We start from the raw sequence: 25,050 nt of genomic DNA, 5'->3' as shown, positions 1-25,050 counted from the left end.
CGGACCCTGGACAGATTGGAAATTTGGTGTGTGGACGTTTTGAGTTTCTAATTGAGTACTCCTGCACTAATATCTTGTTGCAAGAGGTGAAGGTAAGCAAAATGATATCATCCCTTAAAGTGATTTCTTGCACATAACTGTGTTACTGTTGTTCCTCACTCCGATAAGAAAATCAAGTTTGTAAATGTCTGGTCTTGCGATGTTTAAATATCAAGGCAAACTCACCGAATCCGAATGTCACTATCCTGGCTAGTTCTTCACAATGTTGTTTATCCGTCTTGGCTGTTGCATTATGATAAATAATAAGTTTACTGAGTAAAGTAATGAACGGTATCTGCCCTTGTTAAGTCGGGAGGGATGGTTACTTGTGAAATGAGACGTATGCCTCTACGCTGTGTTTATTCTTCTAGTAGTTATAAAATGAGGAAGGGACATTGCAGCCTTTTACGGAAGCGTATTGCTGCCACACCAGAAAAAAAAAAAAAAAAAAAATCAGTATTACGTTATAACGTGAAAAGTATATTGTTCGAACAATAAGTTTTTCACGTTCGTACAATATAGTTTATTGTACGAACGTGATAATTATATTGTACGAACGTGATAATTATATTGTACAAACGTGAAACTATGGTGTAAGGAGGAGGTGCACCCATGTACTCCAGTTGTGATTTGACCATACGATATGACACTTGGCTATTTGCAATGAACAGGCATCAACATGGCCATAAACACTGATACCCGACTATTAGGATTTCTACGAAATCGAGGTGTACCAGAACAGTGCATCTCACGCATGGAACAAGACCATGTAAGTATATTTTTACGTAGCTCACTTCTTTAAAAAGCTGAATTTCATTGCTTTCAACGTTGTGTAGGGTCAACATAAGTCAGCTAACCTAGCCAACCAGCCAGCTAGGTAGCACCGTGCGGCTCGCTTACCGCTGCACACAGGTACCTTTCACTGTCTAGGCGCTGACTAGACAAGCAAGACACACAATAAATATGTATGTATAATTTATTAAGTTTGATAATCTGCCAGGGGCAATGGAGGTCATTTCTAGGTTCATACTAACTTTAGCTAAATGTGCATTAATGTGAATGGCCATATCATGATCATTTAAAACTACCACTAATGGTTATTAACCAAAAATAACAACTATTTTAGAACGTTTTGCAGTGCAACACACAGCAAACTTGAACACTTGAATACTGTCACATCAGCCGCCGAAACAATACAGTCAACAAACAGAGCTAATGCGAACTGCATGGAGATAAAGAGGGATAGACATGTCCTGGACGTTGGCTAGAGATGTAGCCCACAGCAATTTCACCGTTTGTAAAAAAAAAAAATGCAGGTCAGTGAGGATGCAGACAGTTCACACAGGAGACGTGCGTAAAGTACTTAATATTGAGCCTATGAACGTGCGCGTAAGTGCGTGTGTGTGTGTGGAGGAGACTGAGAGCAGGGGTCAACACTTCACTTGTTGATCTGTTGTTATTCTTCTTTATTTTTGACGTGGTTACGCCCAACAGACGCCGTTGTTTCTTAATAAAGAGAGCGTTAAGAGATTACATCGGTATCCTTCTCTCAGCTTCCTGTTGGACGCTACAATATCATTCCTGGACAGCTGGGTACACAAATCGAGCACACCTTCAAAGGTCAAAGGTCAGAGACATCCGTGGGGAGAAGGTGCACTCGATTTGATTACCTAGCTGTCCAGGAACGATATTAATAGTTAGTATTTCATGCGCACGTTATAACTATTTCGTGGCCACAAATGATCAGTATTTCGTGCAAACGAATTGGGGTTTCGTGCGCACGTTATTGTGGCCACAATTAAATTTTTTTGACCATGTAATCTCAGGGGCGCCGCACTCGTCTGCCTACCTATGGGTGTCATCTGATTGGCAAAACGGCGTTCAGGGCTGCACCTGATTGGCCAAATGTCAGCATGCGTGTGAAAGCATGGCATATGTAAACATAATTTATCGCAGTTCTGAGGAGCTTTTTGCGATGTGTTAATCGTGCATATTCACATCGTGATGACGATGAAAGTACGATTAATAGTGCAGGCCTAATTGATAATCTGCCAAACTTCTGAATTTTAGAGCAACTTCTAGATGCTAAAGATATTTTATAATCTAGAGATTCAACCCGATCACATATCCTATTGTGCACATTTCCAAAGTGTCACTGGGCTGCAGCAGTAATCTCAGTTACTTCATGAACAGTACTTGAGCTGTAGTTAACAGGATTTAGCTCTCTTCAGGAGTCAGTCTGACAGAATGATCAGTGCCACAAGGTTTTTTGTTAACTTGATTCATTGGGACACTTTAAAAGCTTTAAAACACCTCAGTGCATGCTATGGAGTGTGTGTGTGTGTGTGTGTGTGTGTGTGTGTGTGTGTGTGTGTGTGTGTGTGTGTGTGTGTGTGTGTGTGTGTGTGTGTGTGTGTGTGTCTTTGTCTTTGTGTCTGTATGCACGTGAGCATGTGCATGGGTGTGGTGGGAGAATGTTGCAGGTGTTTTTGGCATTGTCCTTGAGTTTTAATCATTATGTCTGTCTTAACAGATTGATGCCACAGTCATCGACTTTATGGATGATGACGCTCTGGCTGGCTACATCCCAACATATGGAGATCAGATAGCAGCAAGACGCTTCTGTTTGGAAAACAAAGGTGCAAATGAAAACGTAAAAACATCAAAAAAAACAATCACTGCTTGAAAAACTAAAGAAAAAGATGGGCATCGATGAGAACGATGATAAGAAATCTGATAATGAGGAGACTTCTGCAGCAAAGCGTAAAAGAATTTATGCAAAAAAGAACAAATGGGCTGAAAAAAAGACCAGAAAAGTTGAGTTGGGGTGGATTCATGAAGGCAAACAAGTAAGAAAACGCAGAGGAGGGGGAACAAGGTTACTTGATCTACCCAAAGATTCAAGAAAAGCTGACATATTACAGTATGCTAAAGACCTTTTCTTCCCAAATGGAAAAAATAAATTTGGAAGATTTGAGACATTCAGTCATGACATATTAGACTATCAGGAGGAAGCTGTACTTGATGAAGATATCACAATTGGGGACCTGTACACAGTATTAAAAATGGGAATGTTAAGATTTTACCTGTGCACTAAGAGGCTGACAGATGAGGATGATGAAGAACATGATGAGGAAAAATCAGATGAGAACAATGATGTACAACTGGGAGACACACGTGAAGAAGATGAGCATCTCACTCAAACATTTGTCATCCTGTCACCAGATTTGCAGGAGGTTGATGCAGATGCATTTTCAGACACCGAGGTGGTGTTTGGTACCTTCCTTGGAGATCCCACGGATAGTCAATTGGATGACACATTGTTACATGAACCCAGTCAGCAGTTTGAAGATGATGAGACAGCCGTTATATCCATCACACTTCCCCCAACAAGCACAGTAGGCAATCCTCCAGACACAGGATCTGTAGGTGACACAGCAAGCACCTCTGCAGCATCATATGAAGTTGTCTCTATCACAATAAGACTTCATAGGGTCAATCTTCTGGAGGAGATGATTAGCCAGTTCAAAGATTCAACACTCCTCAAACACCCCCTGAAATACACCTACATTGATGAAAAAGGAGCTGACGCAGACGGTGTCTCAAGAGATGTGTATGCTGCATTTTGGACGGAGTTCATGGACCAAACAGCTGAAGGGGAGGACCTAAGGGTTCCATCACTGTCTCCTAAATGGCAGGAAGAAGAATGGAAATCCATTGGCCGGATTCTACTGAAAGGATTTCAAGACCATGGATACTATCCCTGTCGCCTTGCCCCTGTTTTCACAGTGGCACTTATTTTTGGTGAGAATGAAGTCTCAGATGATATGCTGTTTGAGAGTCTGCTCCTGTACATAAGTCAGTCAGATAGGGATCTGATAACCACTGCCTTAAAAGAAGATCTTGTAGATGAGGACAGGGAGGAACTACTTGATCTTATGGATCGCTTGGATGTAACAACGCTTCCTACTCAAGGGAATCTGAAAGGCATCCTTCTAAAAGTGGCACACAAGCAGCTGATCCAAAAACCAAGATATGCAGCAGAAAAAATGTCATTAATTGCTGGCCACTTCCTAAAAGCATTTGTGAGCCCACAACATGTCCTTCAAATGTATGAGGATAAAAAGCCGTCAACAAGAAAGCTTTTGAAGTTGCTAGATGCATCCCCTACCACCCAAGCGGAGAGCCAAAGCTTTCGTTTTCTGCAACAGTACATCAGAGGACTCGATGATGCAGGACTCAGAAGGATGTTAAGGTTTGTCACAGGGTCAGATGTCATCTGTGTCAACAAGGTTGAAGTCCTGTTCACACCATTAGATGGACTGGCACGACGACCAGTAGCGCATACCTGTGGGCCAGCCCTGGAACTGCCATGGACATACACTTCCTACCCAGAACTACGCACTGAAATGGACAGTTTACTGGCCGCTGAAAGCTCCTTTAAGTTCAGCATAGTTTAGGTTAGTTCATTTTTCAGGTGCAGTGAAAATGATTGATGGGTCCATGAGAAGTATTGTTTAGATCCATTCAGCATGTACTTAAAAGGTAAAGCCACTGTAACATGAAAAGGGAAAGGAGGAATTACATTTAGAAAAACACATGTATTTAAGGTGGCAAAATGTAGGCCACTAAAGATTGGAAGAATTCTAATAATTAATGCACCAATAACAAAGGCAGAGAGCTAATTTTAGGGAGATGAATGCTCTCCTGAAAATTCCTATTTTCAGGAGAGCATTCAAAATACTTTGAACCATAGCTTGACAAAATCAGTGTGAAGAGAAATATGTAATCAATAAAGCATTAATCTGGCTGTAGAGTTGCAACAGTTAATTGATTACAAATAAATGTTCAAATTAGTCGTCATTTATTTTGATAATCGTTTAATCGGTTGGAGTAATTCTTTTTCTTTTTACGTCAAAATTCTCTGATTTCAGCATCTTAAATGTGAATATTTTCTGGTTTCATTACTCCTTTCTGATAGTAAACTGAATATCTGAGTTGTGGACAAAACAAGACATTTGCAGATGTCATCTGGAACTCTAGGAAACACTGATCATCACTTTTCACTATTTGATGACATTGTATTGATTAAACAACTAATTAATTGAGAAAACAATGAAGAGATTTATCGACAGTGAAAATGTTATTTGCAGCCCTATATGGCTGTTTTGAAAGTACTGTTGGACATTTAAAGTTTTATCTGTTAGAGTAATGTTTACCAAGTATGCTGAAGCAGTGTGGTATCTGTCTTTGCTTGAGAGCTGGAGATGGACATTGATGTCTATAATTATAGAAATACACAGCTTTTTATTGCCTGACAAGTTTGTTAAAAACAGGCCTGTTCCTTTTAAAACTGTTAAGTGCTGCTTAATTCCATCAGAGAGCAATGAGTTATGAGGTGATGATTTGTATTTGTACTACTAGTGTGTTATTTTTCTGAAGTTGTTTTTTCAAGTCTTAGTTGTACTGACTTGAACAAGAGTCTACAGTTTTAGACCATTTTGGGGGTGACATCACATTTGTGGAATTGTTCCAGCTGCTCTACATGTTTCAATGGTCGGAAAACTGTAAATAAATGCACTGTTGCACCTTTTCAAACTGAATATTCATATCATTACATCATTTTCAGTCTAGCAGAAAATTGCATTTTTTGTCTCCTGTGTGTCAGTAACTAGTGTTGGCAGAAATATTCAGATCCTTTATTTAAGTGAAAATACCACACTGAAAATACTATGCGTGACAAAACCTTACTTAAGTAAAAGTATGTTAATATTAACAAAGTACAGTCAATCAAATCAGATCCATTAAATTTTATTTGTATTGCTTAATATCACAAATCTTAGTTTGCCTCAGTGGGTTTTACAATCTGTACAGAGTGTAACACCCCCTGTCCTGTAGACCTTGTAAAGAGTAGTCAAGTAGGCAATCTGCTGTCCAATGGTCAATGTACTGCTGTTTTACCATTACATCTGATGAATCTAAGAGAATCTCTTCTCACAATGAGCAGGTCACAGCACTGCATTAGCTCTTCTGCCATGTTGGGCTAATTGTTGACCTTTGGAACATGGCCCCATTTTGATAGTTTCAAAGGGACAGTTCACTCCACAGTTAAAAATACATATTTTTTTTCGTCTGGTCTGTACTATTTATCTGCATTGTTTTGATGTGAGTTGGAGATATCAGCCATAGAGATATCTGCCTTCTCTGCAATATGTGAATAAATGGCACAAGTTCTGTGGTGCTTAAAGCACCAGAAAAAGAAATAAAAACATTTGAAAAATTCAAAACCACTGTCCTTTTCCAAAAATTATGACCCAGTTACTCAACATAATCCATGTACCTTGTGAGCATTTTCATGTAGGAGCTACTTTCTTTCTACTAGTTCCAGTAGAATAGTAGTGTGAAGTAGATTCTGCTACAGAAAGAAAGTAGTTCTTACATGAAACTGCTCAAAACAAGGTCTGTGTATTATTTGGAGCAATCAGGTCATGACTTTGGGGAAACGACACTGGTTTTGAATTTTATTAGATGTTTTTTGGTGCTTTGAGCTTCACAGGACTTGTGTCTTTATTCATTTTAGTCTTTGATAAGTTCATATATTTACACATAAGTTCATTGTTGTTTAATTTGCACTTGATGCCAATAGGTGGCACTGTTTGCAGTGTCCTTGCGGTGAAGGATGCTGTTTTTTCTGCCTGTATTCCCCCTGAGCAAAGAAGAAGACCGGTAACGGAAGAGAGTTTACCCTCGGTTGCCCGGCAACCGCTGGCCAGAAGAAGTTGTAACGTTTTTTGAGGTTACAGTTTTTCAGTAAAAAAGATAAACTGAACGATCGTTTCCGGACATGTTTTATTCTCGAAGTTGCAGTTAAATCGTAACAACTTGTACCATTATTCCATTATATTAGAAAGAAGGCTGACAACTCAACAGCTGATATCTCCAAAACTCTGCAACTCACACCCCCCAAAAATCTAGATGGATAAACAGCGCCACAAGTAAGAGGAGAAATATGTGTTTTTGATTTTGGGGTGAACTGTCCTGTCAGCAGGGTACAGAGTAAATATTTTGTGAAACTAATTTACAACAGCATATGAACATTATGGATGTGATTAGTTTTAGATTTTCCTTACAAATAAAAGCAGTGTCAACAAGTAAGCAGGACATCAGTTGACATAATGCAACTGTGTCTTACTGTTCCAGAGCTCTTCAGGTAATTTATAAGTCTTTAAGTATGTTTGCCCTCAGAAAGAGATATAGCTCTATGGCCTCATCTGCTGTGGTGGGTGGGAGTAAGAAGTTCTCTGCCATTATAAGGCAACACAAGCTGAATACTGTTTCATCACAAGAATAAGGTCCTCGCTGTTGGCATTCATGTTTACATGCCTCCACTGCTTCCTGGGAGACCTCTTTCAGATGATCTTCTCCTCCAAATAGTTGAGGGACAGTGTACATGAGAATTGGATGTCCACTTGGAGCTACTGCATTTCTGCTGTTGCGGATAATGTGGGTATTCCACAAATGTGCAACTTGTTGCAGCTCTTCCTGCAGAGGAAAAATACCAGTGACAACAAATATTAATGTAACACTTCATATATTGAGTCAATATGATATATGCAGACATATGCTCTCTAATGGACAAAAGGGGTGAGTGGGCTGTGGAGATGTCTTTTTTTGGCCCACTAGCAAAATGCTTAATGACACACCCTGTTGCTATCAAAAAATCCTGACTAACATATCTAAAATTTATTTCCTCAGCCACAAGGCTTATATGCATACTTTGATAGTGCTTTGATAGGTTAAAAAGCTAAGGAATGCTTTGTAAGTAAACCTATTTCTTTTACAATTTCAGAGTAAGAGATGCATTAAAGGAAAAAATAAGATGTTTATTCTCACCAAGTATGCTATATATGATACAATACAATACAATTAAATATATGAGAGATCACGTCTACAAGAAGGTTACTTTTATTTTGAAATCAGTCCCTGATGCAGCCTTACCGTAATGCCTAGTAAATATGCGCAAGGGGAGGAAAGTGGAGGAGAATTGGGGTGAAAGAAGAGAGTCAATGAATGAATGGAAGAGGGGGAGACGAGTAAAAAAGATGGAGAAAAGAAATAAGGGGGGATGACTTAAAGACAGATGCGGGAAGAGAAGGGGTATGTGTGTGCATGAGACACACACACGCACACACACACAGAGAGAGAGAGAGAGAGAGAGAGAGAGAGAGAGAGAGAGAGAGAGAGAGAGAGATGCAGTTTGCATACACAAATGCAGGTACAGAATGAGAGATATAGGGACAGAGATCTACTAACATACCTCGATTATGTTCAGACAAGTAAACAGCAGAAGCTGCTTGTCCAAGAAGTCTCCAGAGAAACAGTCATTGTCCTTCAGTTCCTGGAGACGGTTTATCCAGGACTGGGCATGATGCGTTCTGAAAAAGGCCCACCAGCTCTCGATGCGCTGATTGTGATTACTGGGGCCAGAAATATAAGAGTTGTTGACGTGACAATCTTCACTCCATCGTAGGAATCTCTGCATCTGTGCCATTGTGACATTTTCTGTTCCCAAATCTGCGCGGATTCTGGAAGCCGTCCCCATCCTCTTCTCAACTTCTGCAAGGAAATAACCAGCGATGATCTTGAGGTTGCTGTTTGTTGAATAGGCATGAAGCCACACTATGAGTCTTGAAAAACCATCAATCGCTCCATTTATGCAAATACCAAACGGCTTTAGTTTGTCGTAGGAGTCAATATGCCACATATAATTGGGCCCAGGATTAACGTACATGCGTCGCATCAGGCGGTTTCTCCGTCTTCGCTCAACACCACGGGGGTCAAGAAACTTTAACAGAAGCCTCACTGTACTTTGGGTCACAACATACCCGGCCTGGATGCAGCTTAGGTGGTGTAACTTGTACCCATGGTGCCTGGCGTGCCCATCCAGTTGATCAATGAGAAATGACGCTACTTCCAGAGGGTCATGTTGCGTTTTTCCATTAAGCAGCACGTTGCATTCGGGAGGAAAAGATGATGACGAAGAGAGATAATCTTTAGCCTTCAAGGCATAATTTATTTAATATTGCTGCTGGCCACACGTCTGGCTCTGTGCGACTACAGCTCGACACTCGATGTAAACATTTGCGCTCACAGGAAGGAAGCGCCAGGTATAGTAGCCCAGAAGTAACACAAATAAATTGCACAACAGCGCCCTCCTATGGCAAAACTCTTACTCAGTCAGTAATACAGAACACATAAATAGAACTGTTGACATATCTGTCATTGACATTCAACACCCCCACTTGTTCACAGGTTCTTGAATTCAATACGGAACAAAATAAATGAACTCTCTGCTACCAATAAACAGAAACAAAAATCAATGTGGCCTCTGTGTCTTACACATTTCAAACTCCAAAAATAACAGATTCAAACTTCTGCAGTTTCATCTTGGTTACAGGTTTGGTCATAATGTCAGCAACCATATCATCCGTAGGACAATAAACCAAAGTTACTCTCCCCTCACTTACAGTGGACCTGATAAAGTGGTATTTTATATCCACATGTTTAGCCCTCTGTCTGCTTACAGGGTTTTTAGCGAGAGCAATTGTTCCCTGGTTGTCCTCGTGTACAATTGGCTGTGTATACTTGTAACTGTCAATACCCTCTAGCAACTGCTCTAGGTATAAACACTCTTGTATGGTAGAAGCCAGTGCCATGTATTCTGCCTCACATGTTGAGAGTGCAACCGTAGGTTGTTTCTTCGTTTTCCATGACACTAGTGAGTTGGTTTTATTGAGATATACACAGTACCCTGTGGTACTGCGCCTGTCGCTGGTATCAGATGCCCAGTCAGCATCACTATAGGCTTGTATGCCTAGTTTCTCACTATCGTTCCTTCTGAAACATAGACCTTTATCAGCAGTGCCTTTGAGATATCTTAGAACATGTTTCACAGTAACCCACTGCTCCTCTGTAGGCTCTGCAAAATACTGTGATAATCTACTCACCACAAAGCTCAAGTCTGGTCTGGTACAAGTGGATAGGTATATCAGGCTGCCTACAGCCTCCCTGTACAGTCTGACATCATCCATCTTTACAGCATCCTCAGAGTATTCAAGCTTCTGATCACAGGGTGTTTCTCTAGTTCTACAGTTTTGCATGTTAAAACGCTGTAACACCTTGTTAATGTACCTTTCTTGTGACATTTTTACACATCCATTTGACTGACAGAAATCGATACCCAGAAAATGTTTAAGGCAACCCAGATCTTTCATCTTAAACTTTCCTGCGAGCATCTCTTTCACTTCTCTTAGAACCTTCTCATTGCTGGCTGCAATGATCAAGTCATCGACCCATATGATTATGATCACCTTTTCGTCTTTTGACTCTTTTGCATAAACACAGTGGTCGGCTGGGTTTTGTGTGAACCCGTCCCCAGTTAGACAGTCATGTAGCACTCTGTTCCAGTTACGCCCAGATTGCCTAAGACCATAAAGTGACTTCTCAAGCTTATAGACTAGACCATCATCCTTCTCTTCATAACCCTCTGGTGGATTAATGTAGATTTCATAGTCTATGGGCGCGTGCAAATAAGCTGTTTTCACGTCCATCTGGTGTAGGAGTAGATTCTCCTGGGCCGCTTTTTGTAACAGCACCCTGACACTCGTAAGGTTTGCTGTGGGTGAGAACGTTTCCCCGTAATCTGTTCCCAACACCTGGCTGTATCCCTTAGCCACAAATCGGGCTTTGTATTTGTCTTCTCCATTTACATCACTCTTGATGGAGTAAACCCATTTACCCCCCACTGTTTTCTTGCCTACTGGTAGGGTTGTCACGGTAAATGTGTTGTTGTCGTTTAACGACTGGACCTCCTCATCCATTGCTTTTCTCCATCCTTTAGAGTTAGCTGACCTCATAGCTTCCCTAAAGGTTTGTGGAACACCACATACAGCCCTGTAACAGTAGTCTACTGTAGCGTGAACCCCATCACTATCACTGTCTTCAGACACATAGTCATTTAAGTGACTTGGTTTCCTCCTCTCTCTGGTCGGATACCTTTTGCTCTCAGGTTCAACAACTATCACACTTTGTTGTGCTGGACTACCACTAGGTGCACCCATATTTAGTACACTTGGCTCGTGAGCCTCCTCTGTGCTCCTATTAACCTCCTGTGTGGTTTCCTTAGCCCTAGGCTGTCTCACACTGTCATATTCGTCATTTGGATCTGTCTCATCTGTTTGTGTTTGTTTCTCTGCAGCTGTTCTGCTTACAAACTTCACCAGCCTATGTTTAAGCACTCTGTTTATGTCTGGGTGATAAACCAAGTACGCCGGGCTGTTTTTGTCATATCCCACAAAGCGCCCCTGGTCACACCTGGAATCCAATTTTCCCTTGTCTTGTTTGTATGTGTAACATACAGACCCAAATCTTTGCATTTTTGATAGATTAGCCTTTTTGCCTGTCAGCAGCTGGTAGGGAGTCTGCCCTGTACGCCTGTTAAAACACCTATTGCGTACCATCGCTGCTGTTTGTATTGCATAGTGCCATAGTGGTTTTGGTAGCTTGCTCTCCACTAACATACACCGACCCATCTCAAATAGAGTGCGCCAACCCCTCTCTGCAGTGCCGTTCTGGTGAGGGGAGTACGGAGCTGACGTCTCATGCCTGATTTTATTCTTCCTCATCAGTGTTTGAAAATCATTGCATGTATACTCACTTCCGTTGTCGCTCCTGAGACATAACACTTTCCCCCAAGGGGATACGTCTGCTAGGAACTTTTCTGTAGCTAACATGGTGTCACTTTTCTTTTTCAGAAAATATACAAACACCGCACCCGAGTAGTCATCAGTGAATGACTGCACATATTTGTAATCATCAATTGACTCTGTGGGCACAGGACCTGCAAGGTCTGTGTGTACCAACTGCAAGGGAGCCTTTGCTCTGGTATCAGGATCTCTGTTTCTTGTTTGTGCAAACTTTCCTTGAATGCACACCTCACACTCTTGTTCAGGCCTACATGCTTTACCTCTGATTTGCATGCCATCAACCACATTCTGTAGCTTTAGAACATCATCATAGTTGCAGTGGCCTAATATCTCGTGCCATGTCTGAATGTCATGACATGCATTACAGTTGTCAACAGTAGACTCACCCTCAGTATGCAAATAATACAACTTACCATACACATGTATATCAAATCTGGTACCGTTCTTGGTTATCAGTGCATCCTTGTCTTCCTTGAAAACGACCGTGGCTCCACTCGCAGTGGCCGCCTTCACTGAGAAGATATCTTGGGGGTACGACGGTATGAACAAAGCGTCTCTCAGCGTCGCCTTTTGTCGCTGTCCTTTATTGTCTATCAGGCAAACCTCCGCAAGCCCCCTCTTCTGTGCAACCCCGCTGCAACGGGTGCCGTCTGCCAGCTCGACGCTGTGCTTTTCCGGTCTGAACGTGTTGTCAAAGTTCTTAAACTTGGTCACGTCGGTGATGATGTGGGACGTGGCTCCGGTGTCCACCATCAGTCCTCTCTCCTGGATGCCGCCTTCTGGCTGCTGCTGGGTACTGATGTCGCCGTCCCTCATCTTGAACGTGAAGTCCTCGTCACCATCTTCTCCCGAGGCTTTACACGCTCCATCCCGTCGCTCCTTACTGTCCTTGTCCTTGCGCCTGCATGTGGCGTCTTTGTGTGTGTCACTTCGGCAGCGACTACACCATGTCTTCTGTCGACACTCTTTAGCTCGATGGCCCTTGGTGCCGCACTTGAAGCACACCATCTCTGTGTCGTCTTTCTGCTGGTCACGTGTATTTGTTTTGGCGGGCCGCCGCCCACTTCTTCCCTGAGTCTTCATCACACTGTCACATGACTCAGCACGTATCTTTTCTGTTTCCTCAAAACTTCGTAGTTTAGTCTTGAAATCTGCAAACGTGATATTATCATCTGTGCGTGCCACATGTATGGCGAATGGCTTATAACTCTCAGGCAGTCCTTTCAGTATCATAGCCACAAGCAGACCATCTCCCAACGTCTCACCTGCATTCCGCAGTGCTGTTATGGCAGTTTCAGCTCTAATGATATAATCCATAACACTCTCGTTGTCGGCCTTCTGAAGCGACGTCAGCGTGGTGTACAGGTTAATTACGCGGGGTTTTCCCTTCCCGGCATAATACTCTCTCAATATTTTCAGAGCCTTTCTTCCATCGTTGGGTGCATCCCTCATAATCAGTGAGAGACTCTTATCATCCAAGAGTAATATCATCTCAGCATATGCGTCTGCATTTTTCTTCTCGTCGGCTGCTCTTTGGTCATCACCAGCCGGTTCTTTCAGGACTGTGTCCTTCAGCCCTAGTAGGTGGAGGTGTCCCAACATCTTGGTCTCCCACAGCTCATATTTTCTCTCATCTCCGTCAAATGCCAGTCGAGGCAACCTGCTTGTCCCTCGGTGATCCATGATGCTAGCCTGCACCTCTGTTATGCTAGCCCGTCGTCACACTTCTCGTTGTGTCTTCTCTACCCGGTGGAAGTCGGCAAACTTTTCTCCCGAACGACTCCTGGGCCCATAACCTGTTGCGTTTTTCCATTAAGCAGCACGTTGCATTCGGGAGGAAAAGATGATGATGAAGAGAGATAATCTTTAGCCTTCAAGGCATAATTTATTTAATATTGCTGCTGGCCACACGTCTGGCTCTGTGCGACTACAGCTCGACACTCGATGTAAACATTTGCGCTCACAGGAAGGAAGCGCCAGGTATAGTAGCCCAGAAGTAACACAAATAAATTGCACAACAGCGCCCTCCTATGGCAAAACTCTTACTCAGTCAGTAATACAGAACACATAAATAGAACTGTGGACATATCTGTCATTGACATTCAACAGGTCAGACTCATTCTTCCTTCTGTACAGTCCCATGCCTTTTAAAATCCTACGGAGAGTGTGCATACTGATGACAATGTCATCAACCGAGCTCAGAAACAGGAGAATCTCGCCATGTCTCATCCCAAGCATGAAATAAAACTTTACTAAATCCTGCAAATGATCCATTTTGCTCAGTTCATGCGCTCTCTGCTCACCGTTTCATCATCTCTTCATTACATTATCACATGAAACTTTTCACATTCTTACAATATAATTTATCACGTTCGTACAATATAATTATCACGTTCTTACAATATAATTTATCACGTTCTTACAATATAATTATCACGTTCGTACAATCTAATTATCACGTTTGTACAATATAATTATCACGTTCGTACAATATAATTATCACGTTCGTACAATATAATTATCACGTTCATACAATAAACTATATTGTAGGAACGTGAAAAACTTATTGTTCGAACAATATACTTTTCACGTTATAATGTAATACTGATTTATTTTTTATTTTTTTCTGGTGTGGCAGCAATACGCTTCCCTACAGCCTGTTTTGCCCCAGTAAATAAAAAAGTGAGAGAAACATATCAAGGTATTGAAAGAGCTGAGGAGTTGATGGGGGTTGGAGAGAGGGCAGGTGATGAAAGTGAGGGCATTGACACAGAGAGGGACACTCCAGAGGGTGAGGATGAAAAGAACATACAGGGACAGAGAGATGAACAGCCAGAAGAACAGCAAGTGGATCCATGTGGATCAAGTACTGCACCATCAGATTTGTGATGTAGAAAAGGTTTTCTTGTTCAGGCCATTTGCACAGCAGTGTCATTACAATTTATAGTACAGTGTGTCTATAAAATGGTGCATTCTGAAACAAATTCTTTTTTGCGTCATTGATATGTGATTCTTATGTTAAAAAAATAATCAAATACTTGGCCTACATTTTAAAATAAATGCATACAACAGTAAACAAATGCTGTTTATAGTTGTGCCCTATGTTTACTGTGCATCTTTCCACAGACATCAGCAAGTCCAAGAACGATGTAGCAGTGCAGCCCAAGCTGAACATGTTCCCAAACACTCTGATGGAGGAGAGGAGACGGAGCTTTAGGCCAAACTCTGGTATGGGGGGTCAGGGGTCCATTCCCACCTTTTGCAGCACTGTCCTACTGTATTTAATTTCTCCTTTTTGATGGCCCTACCTCATTGTTTCAATCGATGCACTCAAAATAAACTTTTGTATGATTATAATGTAAAGCAAAATTAAAGTATTTAATGTTTAAATATCATTTGTTTCTGTTTTTTAATGTGCTCCTCTGATTAAACACTGGCCCCACCTTGGCCCCCCTAAAAATATTTGTCTAGAACCGCCACTGCTCGTTCCTCCTCTCTCCTCTTGTTGAAGCCCTTGAAGGCAGCTATGCCCACAGGACTTTATTGGCTCACTTTAAACTTTGTGTTTCTGTCAGGCACTTTATTACTCTTAAAGATGTCTTTTACTGCTTTCTGCTACATCCGTTCGCTTTGATCAGCGGAATATTTGAAAGTTTCTCGATGCTCCTGTCACTTGTGTCTCCTTCAGCAGTAGTCGCTCCACCACAGTGTGTTGTGCTGTAGGTGGAGTTTAGGCTGTCAAAGTCAGCGTAAAGTCAGACTTTAGTACAGGACGGGAGGGCGGGACGGACGGGGGGAGGGAGGAGCAGAGATGACAGACACTTCCTAAAAACATGTTTCCCTGTCTTGTGTTCGAGGCCTCCCGCGTTCTTTAGCAACTTCTTATCATATCGTCGACTGTCTGGACGGACTTTCAGCCTCGCTGATTGCTCACCGTCTCCCTCCAGATTTACATTAACTTTGACAGCTGAAGAGCGGGTAGAACTACTAAACGAGTTGTAGATTTCCCGGATGGAAACGGATAGTCTGCTGATCGGCAGTGTGAACGGAGCCTCTGGGGATTATGGCTCCGGGTCGGGCACGGGGCGCGGAGGGGCTTCGGCCAGCAGACGAATGTCGTACTCAGTCGCCCGGGAGTCGTGCAGCGTTGAGGGAGGATCAGGTGAGTGAAGGTGGATCATCACACTATGTTGTAGTAACAAATGACAGTATGTTGGACTGTCTCATGAGAAAACATGTAAGGACAGGTGGCTGTGACTCCTTTTAATGTGAAGGAGGAATACAAATCTAAAATATTGTCAGCAGAATGTAGGCTGCGTTGAGTAAAAACTCTTTTGCAGGATAATGGTCCGTCATGGATCTTAATTGACGAAACAAACACACTCTCTTTGTTCTCATGACTGAATGAACTGAATTTACAAACTGACCTCAAAGGACAACACAACACAATAGTTTTACTTTGTCTATATATCCAGCTTCCCATGTTCTGGGACCTTATTTTCCTCTAAGAACAGCTTGATTCACTGATGTGGGTAATATTACCGCATCAGTGTTGTAAATATTTCATTCTGAGTTGAATTTCTTCTTCAAAACTAGTGCCCCTTGAAATCTAGTTTTGGCCAGTGAAAGTTTGTATTAATGTTTATAGTTAGAAACAATGGACCACTGATGATCTGAGGCTGTGGGTCAGCACTGCATGTCCCGTTAGAGATGCAGCCTTGCCTGTGCTTGTCTGTAGTATAGTTATATTAGGTTGTTACTACTGTGTGGAGCTGGGTGAGTAGCATTTGTTATTGTAGTGGGTCAATATGGAGCTAATATATAAACTGTTAGGTAGTAAAAGTCTTTAACAGTGCCATCATGCTGTTTAAAACGTTATCTTAGTTACTTAGTTAATTATAACTATATGTAGCAGAGTAAAGAGTACAATATGAAGGTGGCATGAAATCAAAATTGTGTTAAATACAAGTACATTTCATTATTCTAAAGAGGACAAAAAACAGTAAACAAATGGATATTATTTCACTAGTTTTCACTGAGAGTAGGACTGGCTCAGTTTTAGTGTGGCATAACATGGGGCTGCACCAATTTTGTCCAGGTGATCTGGTTACCCTCCCAACTGTCACATCTCTATAGCACACAAACAGTGTCCACACTTAATTAGGTACACCTTTGCAGTCCTGCTGACAAGGGGTGGGGTAGGAACTGGGCATGTGGTCCGAGGGCCCAAAATGGCCCCATCACCCTTAAAATAATGTGTTGGTATCGAACCCATACTGAGGCTGCTAAATGTTATGTGATAATAATAATAATAATAATAATGCAAATCGCTTGCATTTAAATTAAAAGCATTTACCACCAGTATACCAGTGTTTTGTATTTTATGTTGATATATTTGATAAAGTATTTGTAATTTGTAACAAGATTCATTTTTTAATGTCTTTGTTCCTATTTCTTATTGTCTCACCTGTTAGTTAGCAGACTCAGAGGTTACCTTTACCTGCAATTCTTTGAGAAAGTTAAAAGGCCTCATAACATCCCATCATAATGAAGCACTGTGGTGCTACAGAGATGTCCTGACCAACAAAACATATTCTCCAGATGTAGGATGTCATACTTGTCGGATACAGCCGACCAGTAAATAAAAATAAAAAAAAAAAATCCATGGAAGGGTAATGTAAAAAAAATGAAATCACTATTCCTTCTAAATCTGTTACTGTGGGGATGCTGTTTGGCTCAGTGGGTAGAGCAGCCGTCCCATGTGCAGAGGCTTTGTCCTCTCTGCATCAGACCTGGGTTTTACTCTGGGCTTGGGTCCCTTTGCTGCATGTCCCTCCCCTCTCTTTCATCTTGTTTCCTGTCAAAAGTCGTCAGCTATCCTATCAATACTGTATGGAAACAGTATGGAAAAACTCAGTTGAAGGGGGATAAAACTACATGCACTTATTTTCTTAGCCTTTCCTCTGAAATATCAGCAAGGCATGAGACAGACTTCCTGTTGCTATGTTAAGATATATTGACTTCCTTAATCAATTAACTTTGATCTGTTTAATACTACTTAATTTGATGCACAGGACAGTAAACTCTTCTACAAGTGACATGAGTCACTGTTTGTGCTGTTTAAAGCTAATCAAATGAAAGCAGTGGTGATGTGTCCTTTGACTCGGGGTATTGTGGATGAAAGATATAATTGTCTTTTTCATGCTGTAGTTTAAATTTGAATTTAACACCAGGTTTTAAGTATCCATTTAAAACCTTTAAAAGGATGGCTCTGTGTGCTGTGTATGATTCATTGTTATGTCACTTCCCTCTCCATTAGGGCTGTAATCAACCAAAGAAATCCCTGTTCGACGGAAGCTGTGAAAGCAGTCATCTGCTTAATTAATTAGAAATAAACATAAAGACTAGTAGTCTGTTTGCTTTAGATTAAATCGTTTTTGACCCTATTATTTTGCACTGAAATTAATTAATTAAAATGAATTAACTGATAAACATTAAAGTCCATTGGCTCTGACAGCGTTTTGCATCATGTCCATCTGCGTAATATCATAGCCCGTGATTTCCGAAAATATACTATGTCAACTAGTGACATCAGCACAAGAACTGTTGAGGAATATGTAGACAATTGTTCTTGTCACATTATAGTAATTGACAGACACTCATTTCACTGTCCTCGTGTCCTCGCCATCTAGGGGATGCTGCCATTGTGGGACAGACAGAGCAACCTAAGGGAGACAAGTCAGCTTACCGTTTTTAGGTGATGTGCCATGTTTATAGTCGAGCTTTGATATACAAACTGTTGTTTGCAAACTTTGCATTCGACTCTTTTTTTCCATTTTCTATTTTTATAAAATGCTGCCACACTGCTGATGTCTTTGACATGGTAGAATAGGAATAACTGTAAATGAAACGCTTAAAAGTAAATAAATATTTAACAAACCACTGGACCTAGGCCTTCTATAAGTTCTTCAATCTGTTTGTCTGTATTAGGTTGGGCTAATCCAAAATAGTGAAAACAAGGGGGGTGTTGTGAAGACACACAGTAACTGTAACTGTGAAACAGGGGTACTCTGAAAACACCTCCATTAGCACTTGGTACTTTCCTCCTGATGAAATCAAACATGCCATATGCAGGACACACAGAATTGGGATGGAGAGGACCCGCTGTGTGTTTATGCACTGCCATAGGAACATGTAATTAACATGCCAAAAATCAACCAATCACAATTTTGGTCAAACCAGAATGTATCGACCAATAAATCGACCAGTCGACTAGGAGATTACAGCCCTACTCTCCATTGCCTGCTGCTACTCTTGTGGACTGTTCCACTTACTTGTTCACTAACCAACTGGCTTAAGCAGTAGTTTTGCAAATAGTTCTTGTTGACTACAGAAGAGATATAGAAAGCATCCAGACAGGAAACATCATAAACTGGCATGGTTCTTGCACAGCACACTGTGGTGTGTGCTGGCTGTGTGTGATTCAGTGGTGTTGCTGCTGTTTTAAGTGTTGCCCTGTCAGAAGCACTCATCACCACAGCCACTATGACACATCCTGCTGTGATGCATTGGGTCCGCATTCCCAAAAGTGTATGTGCGTGTATGTGAGTCATCGTATTTGTGTCTATGTAAATGCTGGGTGGAAAAGCACACTGACAGGTTTGACTCTTTTTTGTGATCTCTTTATGGCTACTCTATTTGATATGACTGAAGTGTGTTCACACTCAACAAATATCTACATAAGTTCAGAGCACTTGCAGTTTTGTCTGGACTGAAAATAGCCGAATGTAAATTCTTATTTACACAATCCCATTCAGAACTGCTGTTCAGGGTCCAGGTCAAATAAAATCAGATGGGGCGGGCATATTTGGCATATTTAAAATTGCCATTTTTTTCTGGCTAAGAGTCCAATCACAAAGATATTATCTTTACTTACATAAGTAACAAAGCCGAGTATGAAATGTTTTTGTTGAAAAAGGGGTAATAGACAGCAGCATGGAGCTATGGCAGAGAGTTGCTCCTTCAAGTTTTAATACTTTTTGTTTTTGTTATAATCTGTTATGTCTTTGTTTTTATTACCAAAGATTGCGCTACAGAAGTACCCTCATCAGCTTCAGAAAAGGAACCAGATAGTTGGAACCAGCCAGACCAAATATCACCACATCTGCGTTAAATTTAAACAGCTATGCCCTGAAGCTAGACTGCGGCAGCCCACAAACACCTGCTATAAAGCAGCTAACATTGAAAATTAGTATAATGGCACTGAGCTAGCAGTATAGTGGCGCAGAGCCGTTGTTCCACCGTCTGGGGAGAACCCTGGCTCTTGTTGACTACAGAAGAGACATAGAAAGCAGAAAGTGGCATGGTTCTTACTCTGCCCAGGACAGGAAGGCTCTACAGCGGGTTATTAAAACTGCCCAGAACATAATTGGTACCATCTACAGAGAATTTTCTTCATCACCCGAGCCACAGCCTGTTCATTCTGCTGCCATACAGAAGTATCCCATATCAATAAGCTGGTCATTTTAGGTTGTGAGTGGGTATTTTTTGTGTGTTATTAGAGATAAACTACAGTTAGAAAAAACAAGCCAAAGCTTTACCCCAGCTTTATTTCAGCACCTGTCTTTCCAGTTTTGCTTAAAAAAAAATCAACTTAATGTCTCAGCTCCCAATCCGACCAGTTCTTCAGAAAACAACTTCTCAGAGACGGGTTCTCATGTTTATTTTAGTCAGAGGATGTACGCTGTATATTGTGTTGGTTGTACAGTTCATCACTGGGTGAAGGTACAAACGGTGTTTCAGGAGATTGAAGATCACAGTGTTCAGAGCACTGGGATATTTACAAATTTTTGTTCATTCCGCTTCTGAGACAGTCTGTTCAGATGGTCCTACTGCTCTCACTAGTCTCACTTTCCACAGATGATGAGGACCTCTACATCCAACAAGCTGTTGTATTCATCGAGGACGCCATACAGGTCAGTACAATGACTTGCCAAACTTATTTTTGTTTTGTAATAATAGAATTTAAATTAACATTCAAAATTATTAACAAAATACAATATAATATTTTAGTATTGAAGCTCAGGGACCTGTTTTAATGTCCTTAATGCTCATCCTCCATGAATTTAGATTATTGTGAGATGTTTTGCTCTCCACTGTATATGATAGATAAAAGGTATGACTTATGTATGTATCAGAATTGCTGTGTCTTGTTGAATTTTGAACACAACTCTAAATTTTGAGCTTTATGTGAAATGTATGCTTCAGTCCTGCTTTTTCCAACAAATAAACCCGGCCGAAGACAGACTCTTCTGTCAGCCAAAAGATTTGCTAAATGTCATGAAGTAAGGAAGTCCACAGCTAGGGCTTTTATGAAAATAAAACATTGTTTTACCCAGATTCATCACTGGCGATACATTCTTTTATGATTAAACCTACAAAACTGAAGAGCAGAGAGACTAATGGATGTTACAATGTCCAGGCTACAAGAACTCTTGACTCTGTTAAGAGTGATATACTAACACGTCTTAAATGACATGTACAATCTGCATTAAATACTGTTTTGTTTGTCTGGGTCATTTTAAGTCTTAAGTTGTCCTGCTATTAGTTACATTCTTACGGTCACACAAGGCTGTTGACTCAGTTTTTAGCTCCACAGCAATGCCAACCTCATGTCAGCTTTGGAAGCTTGAGGTTATTCACGAGATATGCTAGTACAGAGCTCCTCAGCTAGGGTTTTAGGGCCAATTTTAAATGCGCTGGTGACAGAGGAGCTTTGTTATGACACTCGCAAGAGACCTATGTCAGTTTTCCAAATTAAGTTCTCAATAAAGTCCAAGAGTTCCTTATAAATTCTACCTGCCTGGGTCCATGTTTGGGCAGTTTGTACTGGTGCTGTCACAGATCTCAAAACAGAAGGACACAAAAGCAAGACACAAACCAAAGAAACATGGGGAACACTGGAGGAGACGCGGCTGACACGAGGAAACACAACAGACAAACTGACAGTCAGTGCGTTTACATGACACTTAAGAAAACCGAATTACTGGGTTAGTCTGACTATGATCGGATATTTAAGATGCATGTATACACCTTAGTCTGACTAAAATCGGACCAGATCAGTTTTCTCATAGTCGAATTAAAGCACCCAGATTATTCGATTCATGGTCGCATTACTCCTGCATGTATACGTTCCAGCGGATCGGATCGGATTTTTGCATTCTGCGCAGACACAAGATTCTTCCCCAGGGCCGTGAGCCGGAAGTAGATGGACAGCGGCAGCAGCGTCTTTCCTCCAAAATCACCACAAGAAAGAACACCATTGTGCATCTAGTGTGTGTAATTATCATGTACACCATATACAATGTGTACAAAGATGTAGCTTCGTCTCGCTCTTCGTACGCCATCTTTCTTGAATGTTGAGGCAGCTGGTGACATAAAGAGGTCAGCCGGAGGTGTTTCTGTTACCACTAGTTGAAATGGGTACAGCGCCACCTACTGGGGTATGACATGCTCTGGCCCAATAATCCGATTTTCTCACCGGCATGTATACATGATAATTGCAGTTGTCTGATTGAGTGGCATAGTCGAACTGTGGCTGTAATCTGACTAAGCTGTGCATGTAAACGCACTGAAAGAGAGAGGAGAAGACAGGTACACAGAGAGTAACAACAGGCTTTATTTTTGATGCTTCAGTTGCTCCAGAGAGAGTGGAAATAAATAGGCTAAATAAATAGCTAACCTAGAGCAGAGTGAAAAAAAGAAAATAACTTCTAAAAGAAAACCCAGTCCAACGGAGGGAACTGAAAAAGTTCAACAAAAAATCACTCCAAAAGGAGGAAGACACAAAGCTATGAACAGTAAAGAAAAAAAAAAACAGAAAATCACTCAAATGGAGGAAAGCAATCGGCTATGAAACAGGCTATACTATGAAAATTAACAAACAGAAAATCACTCCAACGGAGGACAGCAAATGGCTATGAAACAGAGCAAACTAAGAAAATTTACAAACAGAAAATCACTCCAACGGAGGGGGAAAAAAAAAAGGACAAACAAAACCTGCAAGACTAAAGCTGCGCTATAAAATAATTAACAAAAAAATCACTCTTCATGTGGCAAAAGAAATACAAAATTACCCACACTCTAATGAGGCCTGGGCAAGACGAGGGCTGTGACAAAGGGCTGGGGTGCATGAAGGATCAAAACACTCTGGCACAAGACAAAGGGAGACGCGGACTATATAACACATGAGGGTAATGGGGAACAGGTAGAAACAATCAGGGATCAGGTGAGACACCAGACTGGTGACATGAGGAAGGGCAAGTGACCTGAAATGAGAGGAGAGTAGAATTTCAAAATAAAACACGAATTCCCCCCCCCCCCCCCCCATTAAAGTCCCTAATAAGATCGGGGTCTGAAACCCCTTTCAACTGTATATTTGGGTACCAGCCCACTGTCTTTCAGTGGGCTGAGGTCGGTAGAGAATTATGGGCATACCCAGACCAGGCCGTTTATCTTTTCAAATGTATTCAAGATTTTTATGATCAGTCCAGACGATAAATGCTTGGATGGATGCTTAGCCCCCTCCAACCAATGTCTCCACTCCTCCAGAGCGACCTTAACTGCCAACAGCTCCTGGTTACCCACATCATAATTCCTCTCTGCTTTGGACAGCCGCCGTGATAGGAAGGCGCAGGGGTGCATCTTGCCGTCTGGCTCTGAGCGTTGGGAGAAGACTGCCCCAACCCCTTTGTTGGAGGTGTCCACCTCAACCACGAATTGATGCTGCAGATCTAGTATGGTGAGGATGGGGGCTGAGGTGAAGCATCGCTTGAGGTTCTGGAAGGCAGCGTCTGCTTCTGGAGACCAGTGGAACTGCACCTGGGTGGATGTAAGAGCATGGAGGGGTGCAGCTATTGCGCTAAAGCTTCTGATGAACCCCTTGTAGAAGTTAGCGAACCCTAGAAACTGCTGAACTTTCTTGCAGCTTTCAGGTGTGGGCCACTCAGCCACAGCGCTAACTTTAGCCGGGTCCATCTGCACTCTTCCAGGGGCTACAATGAAGCCCAGGAAGCAGGTGGTGTCAGCATGGAATGCACTCTTTTCGGTTTTGACATAGAGTTGGTTCTCCAACAGTCTTTTTAAAACTCTATTCACATGTTCTGAGTGTGTGTCAAGGTCGGGTGAATAAATAAGAATATCATCAAGACACACATAAATAAAATGATCAAGAAAGTCTCTTAGCACATCATTTATAATAGACTGAAACACTGCAGATGCATAAGTAAGCCCAAAGGGCATGACCAGATACTCGTAGGGACCACTTGAAGTATTGAGTATTGAAACCAGTCTTCCACTCGTCTCCCTTGCATATTAGGTGGTAGGTGTTGTGGAGATCAAGCTTGGTGAACACCTTGGCCTGATGAAGCTGGTCAAATACAGAAGACATCAGAGGTAGTGGATACAGTCCTTTATGGTAATGTCATTTAATGGGCTATAGTCTATATAAGGACTTAAGGCCCCCACACACTGCCCAGGCGTCCAGCTGCCTTATCCGTTCACTCTGACCACTCTGTCACCTCTTGTCTGACCCGTTCAGCAGAAAAGTTCTATTGAACACACCGCTTCAACGTGCTGCTAGCTCCACAGTAGCGTGCACGTTCTGCGCTTGAGCGAAATGCAATAAGCGGGTAGCTCTAGTGTTAAAGACGCCGGACGAGAGGTTTATGCGTGGAACTGTCTTTACTTTCGATCAAAATGAAACTTAACTATTTCAGACAAAAACAGCTGCATACTAAAGATGCAGCGAGGCATTACCAAACGAACACAGATTAATTCGTCCTGAACTGACATAATAAAAGCTAGTCTCGTGCCAGTGCTCCAAAACATGAAAACAAGAAATGATGGAATGCGTAGAGTGCGTAGAAAACCAATGCACACACAGTATTTCCCCCCTCCCACACACTGCTCTGATTCGCTAGCACACCGCCAATCAGAGAATCCAATGGCTCAGACGTCCGACAGCCCTCCTCCTCAGACTTTGCATGTTGAATCGAAGCAGACAACGTCTGAGCAGCCCCAAAAGCTTCTGACGCAGCTGAACACACCAAACATATTTGTTCCCGACCTTGTCTGAGTCTCTCCAAATGCTTCAGACATCCAACAATTGGGCCGGTGTGTTCCTGCCTTTAGGGGCCGGGGACCAGATCGATGGCACAGTCATAAGGATGATCTAGGGGAAGCGACA

The 25,050-nt window shown here is 41.8% G+C and overlaps 3 protein-coding genes across 10 annotated transcripts in view; 2 read left to right on the top strand and 1 right to left on the bottom strand.

The window, feature by feature from the left end:
• Positions 1-277: 277 nt before the first annotated feature.
• On the top strand, positions 278-5,717 carry LOC119018763. Of its 6 annotated transcripts, none has more exons than XM_037096697.1 (4): positions 278-330; positions 711-808; positions 2,573-2,678; positions 3,265-5,717. In XM_037096697.1, the coding sequence occupies exons 1-4, from the start codon at positions 324-326 to the stop codon at positions 4,497-4,499; spliced, it is 1,446 nt and encodes a 481-aa protein (XP_036952592.1). In that variant the 5' UTR covers positions 278-323; the 3' UTR covers positions 4,500-5,717. The 6 variants fall into 6 exon arrangements, with proteins under 6 accessions (XP_036952592.1, XP_036952589.1, XP_036952591.1 ...); XM_037096696.1 differs by having other exon boundaries at positions 285-379; XM_037096694.1 differs by having other exon boundaries at positions 2,573-5,717.
• A 4-nt stretch (positions 5,718-5,721) lies between these two features.
• On the bottom strand, positions 5,722-9,281 carry LOC119018767. Its single transcript, XM_037096723.1, has 2 exons — positions 8,357-9,281; positions 5,722-7,581 (listed from the first exon to the last, which is right to left on the bottom strand). Exons 1-2 carry the CDS (start codon positions 8,837-8,839, stop codon positions 7,255-7,257), a joined length of 810 nt encoding a protein of 269 aa, XP_036952618.1. The 5' UTR covers positions 8,840-9,281; the 3' UTR covers positions 5,722-7,254.
• Positions 9,282-15,608: 6,327 nt separating this feature from the next.
• tpcn2 (two pore segment channel 2) overlaps positions 15,609-25,050 on the top strand; it is a 75,460-nt gene continuing 66,018 nt past the window's right edge. For 2 of the 3 annotated variants that reach the window (XM_037096690.1, XM_037096687.1), the window contains exons 1-2: positions 15,609-15,966; positions 20,724-20,779. In XM_037096690.1, coding sequence (XP_036952585.1) covers positions 15,816-15,966; positions 20,724-20,779 — 207 coding nt within the window. In that variant the 5' untranslated portion in view covers positions 15,609-15,815. The remainder of the gene's footprint in view (positions 15,967-20,723; positions 20,780-25,050) is intronic. The other variant, XM_037096688.1, reaches the window with a different exon arrangement.

Source organism: Acanthopagrus latus, chromosome 4 (genome assembly GCF_904848185.1).
Source record: "Acanthopagrus latus isolate v.2019 chromosome 4, fAcaLat1.1, whole genome shotgun sequence".
NCBI classification, from domain to species: Eukaryota; Metazoa; Chordata; class Actinopteri; order Spariformes; family Sparidae; genus Acanthopagrus; species Acanthopagrus latus.
This window is presented reverse-complemented; position numbering and strand designations above follow the sequence as displayed.

Coding starts and splice junctions, on each gene's coding strand:
- LOC119018763 (XM_037096694.1), top strand. CDS start 2,742: ATGGGCATCGATGAGAACGATGATAAGAAATCTGATAATGAGGAGACT.
- LOC119018767 (XM_037096723.1), bottom strand. CDS start 8,839: ATGCGACGCATGTACGTTAATCCTGGGCCCAATTATATGTGGCATATT. Junction 7,582..8,356: donor CTTGTCTGAACATAATCGAG/GTATGTTAGTAG, acceptor TTTCCTCTGCAG/GAAGAGCTGCAACAAGTTGC.